This window comes from Aquarana catesbeiana, linkage group LG08 (assembly GCF_042186555.1).
Source record: "Aquarana catesbeiana isolate 2022-GZ linkage group LG08, ASM4218655v1, whole genome shotgun sequence".
NCBI lineage: Eukaryota > Metazoa > Chordata > Amphibia > Anura > Ranidae > Aquarana > Aquarana catesbeiana.
In genome coordinates this window covers 294,376,897-294,392,417 of record NC_133331.1, presented here as the reverse complement: position 1 = coordinate 294,392,417, position 15,521 = coordinate 294,376,897, and the positions used below count along the sequence as shown (strand labels likewise).

Below are 15,521 nucleotides of genomic sequence, written 5' to 3'. Positions count from 1 at the left end.
TTCCATGGTGTTTTGGGTGGGACGGGATCTCCAACCCTGTGTCCAGACTTTGTAGATTACCAGCAGGGTGTGTGCTCAGGTGAGCACAGCACTTATAATGAGGGTATGGGAAGACCTCATGGCTCCCAGTTGGAGACTGCTCCACACCCAGAGAGACAGGAGGTCTCCAGGAGTCAGAGGGGCTGCAGGAGGCGGCCAGAACGTGTGACTGCAAGAGGCAGAGAATTGGCCTGAGGACTAGGGCCAGAGCGGAGCTGTGGGCGCTAAAGTGAAGCCATCCACATTGAGGAATCCTGTGGTCGGTGTGACCAGGACAAAGAGCAGAGGTACTGCTAAAGAGAGCCAGGTGTGTTTATTTGCTGGAGAAGAACCCCTGCGTGGGAAACCTTTATATAACGGACTTTTATTTGTCTTTTTAATAAAAATGGACTACCGTGCCCTTAAATATAGTTCCTGACTGGCTTGAATCACTGATAAACGCATCTGCCACGAGAGCTAATGGTCCCCCATGCCACAATATATATATATACATATTATGGAGCAACCAATGGGAGAAGGACCCCCTTATATCGGTGGTCAGTGTAGTGGTCCCTTACATTGGTGACCAATGGGAGAAGGACCCCCTTATATCAGTGGTCAGTGTAGTGATCCCTTACATTGGTGACCAATGAGAGAAGGACCCCCTTATATCAGTGGTCAGTGTAGTGGGCCCTTACATTGGTGACCAATGGGAGAAGGACCCCCTTATATCAGTGGTCAGTGTAGTGGTCCCTTACATTGGTGACCAATGGGAGAAGGACCCCCTTATATCAGTGGTCAGTGTAGTGGTCCCTTACATTGGTGACCAATTGGAGAAGGACCCCCTTATGTCAGTGTAGTGGTCCCTTACATTGGTGGGAGAAGGACCCCCTTATATTGTCATTAGTGAGAAGACTTTCCCCTTTACAGATCATTACTGACAGACAGAAATTGTCCATTGCTCAAGGAACCCCTACAAACCTTTGGAGGAACCCTGGCTGAGAAAGGCTGGGCTAGGCAGTAATATATTTCTCTCCCCCTTGGTGGGAGTGGAGATGACCCCATCTATAAGGATATACAGTACATACACACACAGCACAGGGCCGTGTTCACACTATGAGACGTTTCTCGGGGCTGCAGTTCCTCTGATCTCCACAAGGTGGGGATCTCGCTTATACCCAGACAGGAAGTCTCTATGGAAGACAGGAAGTGATGTCAGCTACAGACAGGAAGTTCTGGGTGAGAGGTGAATCATGAGGAAGTAGAGAGGAGACATTGCTGGAAGTTGCAGCAGAGGAGGTAATAAGATCTTATTTTCTATTTACACCCAGTAACCCCCCGTCATGTCCGTCCTCTTCCTCCATAGTCACTGTGACGTCTTTTATCTCCAGCAGATGATGATACACACATATATAGTGTGGAAACCTAGATTAACCCCTTCAGGGTCAGAACATTCCCCCCACTTACAGGGCCGGAACATTCTCCTTATTTTGGAGAGGTGTCACCTTTCCCTCCTGTAATAAACTAGGAACGCAGAGAGAGAGAGAGGGCACACGGAATGCGCCATGCGGCATTTGTTGAGGGTCTTGGGGGTACGGGAGGGGTTGTAGTAGGACACAGAGAGACAGTCCACGGGGAAGCGATATGGCACAGTAAGGTGGGATGATCCTCAGGGCGGTAGTAGGCACAGTGAAAGTGAACAGTCCAGGGAGTGTAAATATGGCACAGCATAGGGGAGATGGTTCTCAGGGTAGTATGTTATGGAAATGATTAAGAACTCCAATCGAGCCCAAGGTTATCTGCTGCTGTCTCTAATTTGAAAAGTGTTGATATGCATGCATATAAAAGTAAACACTCTGAGACACGCTCAGCGCTATTACTTGTTTCACTTCTAATTTATTCAAGGCGGTGTTAATGTTTTATACACACAAATACGTCATTGCTATGTTAGTCTAATAGGTACATCTCATTGGTTAAGAAGATAAAGAAGATGGAGAATTTTCATAACGAGGTCTGGCTGATCTTTGGTTTTATCTTGTTCCGCGTTCTTTTGATGTGTGGGATGTAGGGGGTAATCGCCATCTTGAGAAAATATAGGAACAGAGCAAACCTGTATACTTATATAATGAGTAAGGAGAAAAATATGTATGCACATAAGAAAATAGACATTTTCAGATTACTATTATTATCTACATCACATTCCTTCACAATCCCCCCTAAAATGACTATTTTCTCTTTTCTGTCCCTAATACTAAAGGTCCCACTTTAGCCTGGCCCTTCTCCTCAGCAACTCTTTTTGGCTGTATATAGAATTGGGCAGCAACTGTTCACTTCCCTCCTCGATACAGCTGGAGAGGTGCAGTCAGGCGCTATCTATCCCTAAAACCCTAAAGGATTGTGAGATTATGGACAGGGAGTGACTGTAGGGGAGTGAAGGGTTTGTCATCTTCCATCATAAGGGGGTCCTCTTCTTCTTGGTGGAGAAATGTAGGTGTGCTATTGTCTACAGCCTTGTTCATTAACTTTTTACAAAAGGTAGAATACAGCATATAATCAGGGCTAAAAGGACCAGGATTATTAATACCCTTACCTGTATCTGGGCGAGCACCTTCTGCCACCCACTCATCCAGCTAAAGTATTGATCCCATGGGTCTGTGATACCTGAGTTCTTCTTCAACTCCAGTGACAGATCCTCTAATTTCTTTATAGCTAAAGTAACCTTACCATTTGGGCCAGTATTATCAGGAATGTATGTACAACAGGTTCCCGTTTTTTCCTATGATTTTACAGACACCCCCCTTCTCGGCTAACACCATGTCTAAGGCCATCCGGTTCTGGAATGTCATGTAGGAAGTGGGGGCTAACTGGTCAGCAATTCCCTGGAGGGCATCTTTAGTGTAATTTACAAATCTCTGTTGGTTATAATATGTGTAGTGTCAGGTCACCTAGAGGCTGGGTGACAGATGCACACCGTTGGGATCAGGAATGCACCGCAAGGTAGTGGTCCCTACGGCTGACTGCTGCGGATTGTACCCTGGGAGGTTCAGGAATCAGGTCTACTGGATCACTGACACAGATCCCACTGGGAGCTAGAGCATAGATTCCCCAGGGCGTGGAGTCTAAGAGCCAGCAGGTGTTCACCAGAGCCTCTAGTGGTGAGGATGGACTGCGCTGCAGTCTGGCTCCAGGTCGCGGCCCCCGGGGTCTCACAGCTCACGCTCACACTACAGGAGAAGAGGAAGGAGGCAGCAGACTGGAACAACAAGGAAAGTAAGGTACAAGCCAAGGTCGGTAACCGGAATCAGATGTAGGAAACACAGCAAGTACACACAGAGGCTAACACACAGTGGTTGATCAGCACTGCTGGCTTGCAGTGCACAGGTTAATATAGGGTTCCCTGATAGGGCCTGGGGTGGGGCCATGCTTAGAGGAGAGGTTACAAAAGCAGTCAGGTGAGGGTCAGCTGGTCTCTAGAGATGAACACATGGAGACAGGTATGCTGATCGACAAACTCTATTGCATAACCATGACATGTAGTTAATCCAATCTACATTCTTGCTGACAGTTGTTATGGGGATCAAAGACTCAAAAACAGCTTTTACCTGATCCCTGGCTTTAAACTCATCAGGGACCCCCCTTGTAACCCCTATGACATCTATGTATACATGAGGGTCAAAGCTTCCGGAGAGAGCTGCTCGCTTCCTCCTCTGACTGTGTGGCATACATATATGTCCTTACCGTCAGGGATATCACTGTACCAATGGCATCACCATGAAGGGTCAAACGGACAAGGTACTATGTCACCGTAATCTAAGGTAAAGGTGGTCACATGTGTACCTGAAGAGTTACACTAAAACGTAATTATGTTATCATTTTTGTGATGGCCACTTCCTGGACCCTCCCCCCTAGATCAAACAGAAAAAGGATATGCAGCACCCGAAAACACGCTCTCCTGCAGTGATAAGCGTGCATTCAGGTGTTCTTCCTGGCCAACTTGACTGAGGTAGCTGTGGTCAGCAAAACTTGGAATGGACCATCATAACTTGGCTCAAGGATCTCCAGACAGTAGTTGGTGTGTTCCTGTATCTAATTCAGGATCTGGAATGGAAGAAAACACCTGGACATGCATTCAGGTTAATTCTCGTGATAATGTGGTTACATAATTAGTCAACACATCAGACTGTAACTGTAACTATTGTGGAAAGTAACAACCAAGTCTGGGAGCTGAACCAAACAAAATTTCATAAGGGGATAGGGCATGTTTCCCCTGGGGGTGTGTCTGACACTGAACAGGGCAATGGGCTAACTGTTTGGCCAACTCATGTTAGTCTATTGGGCCATCTTTAACATCCTGTTTTTAGTGTCCCATTCATCCTTTCTACCTTCCCGCTACTGATCAGTACGGGGGTGGTATGGGATGTGTAGTGCCAACTGAACCCCCAGTGCTGCCCAAATCTCTTTTGTAAGGGTTGTTGTTAGGGCTGGTCCCTGATCTCTCAATATCACCTCTGGGACCCCAAATCTACATACTATCTCACTTAGTAGTTTCTTAGCTGTGGTCCTGGCAGTCGTGACCACTTCCACTAGGGCGTATTCAAATCTGTCACTTCTTGGCACTTGAGAATGATCAATTTGTATCCTCTGGAATGGGGTATAGGGCTTTTGCCAGGTGCTTCTTCTGTGCTTCTTCTGTGCTTCTTCTGTGCATCCTGGGTTACATTTGGTGCAAATAATGCATGATCTGCAGAAGCTGTTGGTCAGTGGAGTAACTCTTGGTGCAACACTTGTTGATAAGAGAGTTCATAAAAGTCTTTGTCAAGTGGGCAGCTCCATGTGCCCATTGCACCACGGCTGGGTACATACTCCTGGGTAGACAAGGCTTCTTGTTGCACTCGAATAGTCCATTTCTGAGAGTTGCTCCTCTCCATTTCCAGTTTTCCTTCTTATCCGGACTTGTTGTTTCCTGTAGTTCTTTTAGATAAACTCTGTCCACTGGGAAAGTCTGTAAGGTAAGCACGGGGTGGTCTTCTTCTACCACCCTGCTGTCCACTTCCCGTGGACCACCAGCTGTCTGTTTGGCAGCTGAATTGGCTAGATGATTGCCTTAAGCTTCCTTTGAGTTCATTTTGTCGTGTGCTTTACTCAGAATAGTCACTTGGGTTGTGAGAAGCAAGGCATCAATCAAGTTTTCACAGGTGTTCCTGCAGCCGTCAGGAATCCTCTGTCCTAGATAACACCATAATCATGGGCAATGCTGAAAGCATATCTTGAGTCCATATGAATGTTGGCTCTTTTTCCCTCTGCCCATTTACGTGCTGTAGTAAGTGCTTACAGCTCTGCCTCCTGTGCAGACATCACCGGTGGTAAGGCTTCAGCTTGTAGAACAGTGTTTTCAGTGGTGACCGCGTGTCCTGTGCGGTCACGGGGGTGACAAGTCAAGACTCTACTCCTCCTCCTCTTTTCCCCCCTCGAGAAGTGGAAGAAGGGTGGTAGGGTTCAGTGTTTGACAACTTAATAGAGTAATGCTGTCCAGTAGGAGGGAACACAGGAGTCTCAAGTGTCTGGTAGTGGACAAGTGTTTCGGCTGGATCTTGGTTGAATATGGCAACAACGTCATGGGGAGCAAGCAGAACGAGGCAGTTTCCGAGGACCAAGTTCAAAGTTTTGTCAAGCAAGGCTTGTGTAACAAATCCAGCTCGCAGACACAATAGGCCTCCTCTTGCTACCGCATCCAGCCGACAGGAATAATATCCTATGGAGCGTAGGCTGATGCCGTGTGATTACGTGAGTACACCTGCAGCATGTCCCAGACGTTCGGATACAAAGAGCTTGAGCGTTTTGTCATAGGCTGGGAGCCCTAGCGCCGGGGGTGGCGCACTCAAGGGTTTCAAACTTTAGATATTTCTTCAGGAGACATCTGGAAGGGTCTGATTGCAGAGCATCAGTAGGAAGGCTTCTGTAATCCATGCTCTGCACTAGGAAATTAGTCCAAGGAAGGCATGAAGGGATCTCTGACCTTGTGGCAGTGGGGTGTCAGAGATTACTTGCACCCTGTCTTCAGTGGGGTGTCGTGTCCCATGGGACAAACAGTGTCCAAGGAAAATGACAGGTGTTGAGCACCACTGCAATTTGGGCTTTGAGACTTTGCACCCCTGGTTGGCAAGATAGCACAACAGGCTTTCTGAGGTGACTTCAACAGGGGGTAAGTCAGTTGCACAAAGGAGAAGGTCATCAACATGTTGGAAGAGAATCACTTCCGGGTGTTCCTCTTGTCATGTGTCAAGGATGATAGCCATAGCTTTTGCAAACTGGCTTGGAAAGTTCTGTGCCCCTTGTGGCACAACTGTTTAGGTATGTTGCCGTTTCTTTCCGTGGATGAATGCAAAAAGGTACCAACAGGAGGGGTGAGGGTGGACACTGAAGAAAACGTTTGTAAGGTCCACCTCTGTGAGGTATTTTGCAGTCAAAGGCATCCACAGTAGGTACCTGGTTCTCTTTTTAGGATTCTCTTCTTGGGGTTATTGTGGTTTCCGGGGCAATGAAGCGCCCTCTTTTAGCTTGACTGAAACTGGTGGCACCTTTAAGTGACCGTTGTCTTCCGGTCCTGTGGACCATAGGCACGCAGGGATTCTGTCAAGTACTTCCTGCAGTATTGAACTTGAATTTTTTGCTTCATTTAGTGTCATCAGGAGAGGCAGAGAACACAAAGCAGATGAATCTTCTAAAGATAGGGGAGTATGTAACTTCACCCCCCCTTCAGGCGTGTCCTGATTGAGGCCTGTAGTCCGGGCAACACATCAGCTCCTAGTAGATTCAAGGGACATGTAGAGGACACCATAAATCTGGCAAGCAAATCAGGAAGTGGACTGGAGCGGGGCACCCCATCCATTCCTACGCAGGAAACATCAATAGTGGAAAGGAAAGAATTATTAGGCAGGTTCACCGCCCTCAACACACTTTTGGCTGCACCCCTGTCAATGAGGAAAGTGGTAGGTTTTTCGTCTGGGACATCTTGGGGCTCTGCATTCTTTTCTGAAGTGACCCCGTTTCCCACAGTTGTAACAGGTGATCCTTTCCCTGGTATTGAGCAGTGGTGGTGGACTAGTGTAGGCGGGATCTTCGTCATGGGTTACCATGAGGGGCGTTGGTTTTTTACCTTTTTGATTTTCTATACCTCTGGTCACCAACAATAAATCAGACATTTTCATTGAATGGTATTCAGGGCGGGCCACCATCAGGCCTTTTCTGATATCCTCTCTGAGCCCTGAAACAAAAGCAGTTGATAACGTGTGTGTGTGTGCCTTTATGAGTCTAGCATGATACTTCTTCACAGACTCCCCTTTATCTTGGGTAATATCTTGGATTGTGGTCTTCTGATCCGTCAACTTCTCCTTTGCCCAGTCGTGGAGTTGTGCACAGAACTCCACGCCTGAGGTGTAGGAAGTGGCACTTGTCAGGCAGGCATCATTGAAGGCCATCTGCATGACTGGCCAAAAGACATATCCTGCTTTGATTTGGCATAGGCTGATCAAGTCTCTCCAGGCAGCTGAGTAAGTTTCTTGTATCTGCACTATCCTGTGGTAGAAGGGAATTGGCTGCTTCTCTGGGTCAGGCAGACTTGTCACTAAGGCCGCTGCTTGTGATAGAGCAAAAGCGACATACATCACTGGTGCCCCTTCTGGTAACCGAGACTGTTGTTGGGGCGGGGGCTGGCAAGGGGCACTGTTCTTTACGGTTGCCAGCATGTGTTTGAGATCCTCTCGGAACTGAGAGTCTGGAGCCGGATTGGGGGTTAAATCAGTGGGTGGCCTTGCTGCCTGCTGTCGGGCTTCCCACTCAGATGCTTCTTCATCATTAACATATCCGGCCTGGGAATGTGATGCTCCCGTATTGGGGAAGACAGGTGTGTGGTATGAACCATCTTGGTTTAAACAGGGAGGGCTGGGTACAGGCTGTTTAAGCTTACTGGGTGTACCAAGATGGCCGCCGGCAGGAAGTGCACTGGACTGGGTAGAAAGTGAAGGCATGGGTGCACTAAGATGGCCGCCGGGCTGAGTTGTCACAGTGGGTTGTGCTTGGGTGGTGAGAAAGGAGTGGTTGTTAGACGGAGGGCAGTGCTGTCCCTCCCCTCCTTTGTTTAAAGTTCCAACATATCATCAGCTCTGTGATAAACATACATAATACAATCGCCATCTTTCTTAACTTCCTTTATCCAATTTTCTTTATCACACAGGATTTTTCTCCCTGTCTCTTCAGCAACATAACTTTCGCCACTTCTTTCAACTTTGTTAACTATTTCAACATCTTCTTTGCAATATCACTTTCTTTTCTCCCGTACAACCAAGGGGTTAATATTTTTCTCAGCGTTCTTATCAGCAAATTCCTTCGGTGGGAGCTCATAAGACTAATGTAGGGTTAATCTCAGAACAAGAACAAACACATCAGGGGTAGTGAGGAGCAACGGCCCGCGACCCAACAGATCCCCCGGGCAGCCCTCCTTCTCTGACTTTCACCAGTCCCCACCCCCTCTCATGTATAGCAAACAATGAACCACAAATACAATCACGACAGGACATTACACCTGCCACTCTTCGAACTGCAAAATTTCAGCAGGCTAAAATAACCACAAGGGCAGACCACCCTGCTAAAATAAACACGTTTATAGACGTTTGCTACAAGGGAAACAATCTCATCTCAGAGGCCGAAAGCTCATCTGGAGATGAGACTACCCATTCACACATGTAGCACTCCAGGCTGCAAAGCCAGCAGCTGAAATTCCCCTCAAAGGTTCGTCGAACCTAGAGTAACCCGTCTATAACGTTTGCCACACGGGAAACAATCTCATGCCAGAGGCCGAAAGCTCATCTGGCGATGAGACTACCCATTCACACATGTAGCACCCTTAGACTGCTGAGCTTCGTAGCCCAAAGAATGGCAGACAGTGAACAAAAAATACAGTCAGCAGAAACCCATTGGCAGGTTCGTTAAAACAACCTCAGGCGAGGAAATACCTGCCTCTAAGACAGTCTCAGCATACCGACAGAATCCAGCCGTCAACCGAAAGATAAGAGAGTCGTACAGTGGTAAGAATATTAATCAAACTCACCGGTACTGTTAGGGCTGCGCAAACCCCACTCTCATCAATCAGTTAACGCCCGAATGCTTATCGCGGTATAACTTCGACTGTAGCCTGAGGTCCCGGGTTTCGGCACCATCTGTTATGGAAATGATTAAGAGCTCCAATCGAGCCCAAGGTTATCTGCTGCTGTCTCTAATTTGAAAAGTGTTGATATGCATGCATATAAAAGTAAACACTCTGAGACACGCTCAGCGCTATTACTTGTTTCACTTCTAATTTATTCAAGGCGGTGTTAATGTTTTATACACACAAATACGTCATTGCTATGTCAGTCTAATAGGTACATCTCATTGGTTAAGAAGATAAAGAAGATGGAGAATTTTCATAACGAGGTCTGGCTGATCTTTGGTTTTATCTTGTTCCGCGTTCTTCTGATGTGTGGGATGTAGGGGGTACCCGCCATCTTGAGAAAATATAGGAACAGAGCAAACCTGTATACTTATATAATGAGTAAGGAGAAAAATATGTATGCACATAAGAAAATAGACATTTTCAGATTACTATTATTATCTACATCACATTCCTTCACAAGTAGAATTGCAGACCAAGGGGAGAGACAGGAGGGTTCAGGTACTCAGGTTGAGGACCCCAGGTTGCTTGGTTGGCTGGTTCCAGAAGACCTGTAGAGGCTGCTCCCTGGGCTGGAATCAGAGAGAGAGAGAGGTGTGCTGGGCACCCTGGTCATGAATGGGGAGCAGAGGGCCCAGGCAGAGAGGGCAGCTGGGTAATGGAAGGTAGAAGAAGGTCCTCAAGGCCTGACCTCAGTCTGGGGTCCTCACAGGCACATGTAGCTTCCAGGGGGACTGGCAGAAGAATTCCACACCTTTTCCCTCAGCCCAGGAAGATGTACCTGAGCCTTGGCTTTACCCTGTGGCCCAACCAATCTGATGCTTGGGGCAACAGGCTCCACCCCTTTCCTGCACTGCCACATAAGGAGCACGGCGGGGGACAAGCTGTTTGTCTCCAGTGGGGCACAGTACGGGAAGAAGAGCGCGCTGTGCCTGCCAGACTCTGGCCCCTGGAGGGGAAGGAAGTCTGTAACCAGCAGGAGGAGATTCGCACACTAGCCACATAAAGGGAACTGATAGCCTGGCGCCTCTCATGCAGGAGGATTGGAGCGGCCGGAACTGTGTGCGAGGTGGTCAGGCATTGCCTGCATGTCTCCCTGTATGTATGTGGTTTGGGGAGGTGGGGGGTGTGCGGGGAGCAGAGAGGGAATGCCAGGTGCTGTTATACCTCCAATGACCTTCTCACCCCATCAGTATCTACTAATGGATCATATGACTTTTATTAGTGGTGGGGGATGGGCAGTTTATTTAGGGGTGGATTTACAATACATACATTTGTATTTTATAAGCTTTATGTAGGAATAATGAGGGGGGAAATAATTATTCCTGATGTCTGTGAAGGTTCAACCCAAGGGATGTGTCTGGATGGTGACTGTATCATTGTGTGTGTCAGGTTCCTATAAGGTGTCAGGATGTCACTGTCTATTTCTCCATGGAGGAGTGGGAGTATTTAGAAGGACACAAGGATCTCTACAAGGACGTCATGATGGAGAATCAGCCGTCCCTCACATCACCGGGTAAGAGGAGACTTTATTGTAAAGGAAAAAAAACAAACAAAGGCGCCTCTAATGCCGCGTACACACGGTCGGACTTTTCGTCTACAAAAGTCCGACAGCCTGTCCGACAGACTTCCGACGTACCTTCGGCGGACTTGCGGCAGACTTTCTTACGAACGGACTTGCCTACACACGACCACACAAAAGTCCGACGGATTCGTACGTGATGACGTACACCGGACTAAAATAAGGAAGTTCATAGCCAGTAGCCAATAGCTGCCCTAGCATGGGTTTTTGTCCGTCGGACTAGCACACAGACGAGCGGATTTCGGGGTCCGTCGTACTTACGACGTAAAGATTTGAAGCATGTTTCAAATCTAAAGTCCGTCGGATTTGAGGCTAAAAAAGTCCGTTGAAAGTCCGGAGAAGCCCACACACGATCGGATTACCAGCCAGCTTTAGTCCGTCAGCGTCCGTTGGACTTTTGTAGACAAAAAGTCCGACCGTGTGTACGCGGCATAAGTGTAGAAGAAAGACAAGTTTAATGCCCCAACTGGGTTCAAAAAACACTTACAAGATGGGAGGTGTAGTCAGGCACTTCGTAAGTGGAGCTGCATTGGAAAGGGTCACAGTGGGAGGAAGCATTCAGAGCGGATGGATGTAGTACAAGGCAGCGGCAGTGTGGAACAGAGGAAGCCGCTGTGAGGCCGGTGTCGTTGGCACGAAGAGACGGCGTAACCGGTAGTGATGTCATCCACTGGAGCGGTTCCTTAACCAGCCTGGACCGTAAACAGACAGCCGAAGGGAGGAAGTGTCGTCATCAATAAGGGACGCGTTTCGGAACGGTCATACCAACAGCTGGGAATTCTTTCCTCCATTACAATAGCTGTCACCACCCCCTGTGGCTAAACAATGTACCCAAAAGTCAGTTCTGTAGGCTAAAAAAGAATTGCACCCTAAACAATGACTATGATACCGAAGGTTCAATTTTGAAAGAAAAATTTCTCGAAAAGGGTTTTCCTGTTGATCTTGTAGATGCAGCTTATCAAAAATATAAGAGTACACCGTTTACTGAGAACCCTCGTCCACGCCCCCAGAAGGGTAATTTACGATTCATCACTCAATTCCATACTCAACATAAGCAAATGGAAAATATTGTAAAAAGACACTGGCCTCTGTTATTACAAGATGAACACCTTCTTTCCACCCTGCCCAACAGACCTCAATTTGCCTATAGAAAGGCACCTAACATCAAAAGCAGGGTAGCGACCAGCAAACTTAAGGCCAGACCTTTGCCTCCTGGCCACCATATGCCCACATTCCTAGCCATCTCTGGGATGTATCAGTGCCGTAAGCCTCTCTGCAAGACTTGTGGCTTTGTGGTACATGGCCAGAAAGACTTTCAGGTTAAAGGCAAAACCTACCCAATCAAGGGCTTTCATACATGCTCATCTGACCATGTTATATATTGCCTCACATGTCCCTGTGGCTTATTTTATGTAGGACGTACCATTCGGCCACTACGTAAACGTTTTGGCGAACACCGCCGGTTTATTGAAGGCGGATTAGATAATCATAGTGTCCCCAGACACTACCTCCATGCCCACGATAAGTCCACCAATGGCCTCAAAGTATGGGTCATTGAGGCAATGCCAAAAGATCTTCCCCCAGCTGAACGCTACCGACGACTATGTCACAGGGAAATGTATTGGATATTTTTATTAAATGTTTTAGCCCCTGGAGGGTTAAACGAGGATTTTGAAGTCAGCGCAATTTTATGATAATATTTATCCAGCCCCCTCTCTTTTACTACAGTATTTGCGGCAGTCTAATATTACCACATTTCGATAGTATTGGTGACACAAATGTCCCAATTTCATTTTTTATTCTGCCATTTATATTTGCCTCTTTGCTTCCATTTATTTTTATTATGCCGTTGTACATGTAAGGCTGCGTGTTAGTCTATTCCAGACACCCTATTGATAGAATACATTATATACTCTCCCTTTTTAATTCTCCACCATTTCAGTTTTTACTTTTGTTTTTCTTCCTAATATCCCATACATATATATTTTTCTCATTGCCTCCTTTTAAAATGCTGTTACCTGTGTTTCCATGTATTTAAATGTATTTAGACGTTTTTATATTAAGTTATTATCAAATTTTGATTGTTGCCCCCGCCCCCGGCCAACCCACTATTAGTTTGTGTGTGTATATATATCAGGCATAGCCATCATTATAGTCATTGGTTGAAAAAGGAACGTATGACCGTTCCGAAACGCGTCCCTTATTGATGACGACACTTCCTCCCTTCGGCTGTCTGTTTACGGTCCAGGCTGGTTAAGGAACCGCTCCAGTGGATGACATCACTACCGGTTACGCCGTCTCTTCGTGCCAACGACACCGGCCTCACAGCGGCTTCCTCTGTTCCACACTGCCGCTGCCTTGTACTACATCCATCCGCTCTGAATGCTTCCTCCCACTGTGACCCTTTCCAATGCAGCTCCACTTACGAAGTGCCTGACTACACCTCCCATCTTGTAAGTGTTTTTTGAACCCAGTTGGGGCATTAAACTTGTCTTTCTTCTACACTTAGAGGCGCCTTTGTTTGTTTTTTTGTGTTTCCATAGACCCTGCTTCAGTCTTATTAAGCTGCAGCCCTTTGTGTTGAAGAGTACCATCCCATTTATTTCCATCACTTCCACCAGCATCCTCATGCTTATTTGGGACTGCCTTATATAGAGACATTATTTAGACTATACCAGCCCTGTGCGCCCTATTGATATATTTTTTAAATATTCTTTGATTTTTATTGTAAAGGAGAGAGCAGTACGGAGGCTCCACCTAGACCCCCCATCATCTGATAAACACATAGAAACAATGTATTCAGTCAGTGTGTGTGTTTCCTACAGATGGATCCAGTAATGGGAACCCACCAGAGAGATGTCACGGGGATGAAAATATTGTGGTTAAAGAAGAGTACAAAGAGGAGGATGAGGAGTATGGAGTGATGAAGGAGCTTTCTGAAGGACACAATGATATGATGGAGCCACCTAATTCCAGGAACCCACCAGAGAGATGTCCCCGTCCTCTGTATTCCCGGGATTCCACACAGGAAGGTCACACCATCCCCCACCATCATCAGGTAGATGAGGAACAATCACTGATAGTATCATTAGGATCTGTACATTATCTGCATTGTTACCATTGTTGTCATTTTTTATTATATATTCAGAGTGGAAACCTGAGAGAGTCTAAAGTTGAGGTTAAAGAAGAGATAAAAGAGGAGGATGATGAGGATGGGGTGAGGGAGGAAGAACACAAAGATCTGTACCAGGACACCATGGTGGAGTCATCCAGCTACAGAAACCCACCAGAGAGATGTCCCCATCCTCTGTATTCCCGGGATTCCACACAGGAAGATCACACCATCCCCCACCATCATCAGGTAGATGAGGAACAATTATTGGTAGTTATGATTTATACATAAAAATGTTTGTTACAATGAATGTTTTATTATATATTCAGAGTGGAAACCTCGGGGATGATAATGTTGTTAAAGAAGAGTATAAAGAGGAGGATGAGGAGTATGGAGTGATGGAGGAGTTTTCTGAAGGACACAAGGATATGATGGAGTCACCCAATACCAGGAACCCACCAGAGAGATGTCCCCGTCCTCTGTATTCCCGGGATTCCACACAGGAAGGTCACACCATCCCTCACGGCTACAAGGTTGGTGGCATGGAGCATCTAGAACATGAAAGTGACTCATGGAGACCATGTGTGGGCAATACAAGGTTATGATTTTCTATGTGATGTCACAATATTAAAGCTTATATTTTACAGATGATATTTTCTCTCCCTTTTTCGGTTTAGGGTGAAGATCTGATGTATATAAAAGTTGAGGTTAAATCAGAAGAAGAAGAGACGTATGTGAGGGATGATCAGCAGTCTATGGAGGAGGATGGAATAACGGGGACATTTATAAAGGAGGACACTCCTACAGAGATCAGCACAGGTGGGTCATTAACACTAAATACATTCCTTCACCCATACTGCTCACTGATTGGTCCAGAGTAGGGGGGGGACTGGGTGATATCAGCCTGTAATAAGGTTTGTGTTTCCTAGTGGGAATCACTATAAGCATCCCACTGCTGTAGAGCATCCATATTCCTGTACGCCAGTCACCCTATGAGCCCTGCACCCCAGTTCTGTAAGTGTCTCTTATCAGTATTCCGTGCCCTGCCAACCTGACACCCCAATTTTCCATCCTTCCCTGGATTCTTGTCTCTGTGATTCCTTATGCCACTCCAGTTGTAGCCTGCACTCCTGGAGCACACCGCCATCCAGCGTGTAGGCTGTACGGAGGGTCCACTATCCCCATCCCTTCGTGACAGAAGCACAGACTGTTGCATGTTGATAATAATGTGATAACATCCTCCAAGTTTGGAGCCTTAAACAGAAAGTGATAATGAGGGAGGAGTCAATAACCCAATGATGGTGGTCTTCAGCATCAGTCCAGTCTTCATCTTGGTTGTTCTCCCCCCATCCTCACTCTCTGACCTCTGGTGGGGCTCAGCCCCGCTGTTATTCATGACTAAATCATGGACTAAATAAGGAAGTGCAGGACTTCTTGTGTTGGGAAGATGGCAATGAGTGATAGAGGGGGAGGGGACACTCGTCCTATAATCCCCTCATCACTGTCACTCCTATAAAAGACAGTTCTCGTTGTTTCCTCACTCTCTGACTAAGGTCCATGAATAAAGAAATGAACTGGTAGGAGATCAGAGGACCCATTTA

At 46.8% G+C, this 15,521-nt stretch overlaps 1 protein-coding gene across 1 annotated transcript; it reads left to right on the top strand.

The window, feature by feature from the left end:
• The first annotated feature begins 1,268 nt into the window (after positions 1–1,268).
• Positions 1,269–15,186, top strand: LOC141104890 (uncharacterized). Its single transcript, XM_073594679.1, has 6 exons — positions 1,269–1,317; positions 10,619–10,742; positions 13,634–13,866; positions 13,957–14,169; positions 14,250–14,453; positions 14,598–15,186. The coding sequence occupies exons 2-6, from the start codon at positions 10,658–10,660 to the stop codon at positions 14,799–14,801; spliced, it is 939 nt and encodes a 312-aa protein (XP_073450780.1). The 5' UTR covers positions 1,269–1,317; positions 10,619–10,657; the 3' UTR covers positions 14,802–15,186.
• Positions 15,187–15,521: the final 335 nt, after the last annotated feature.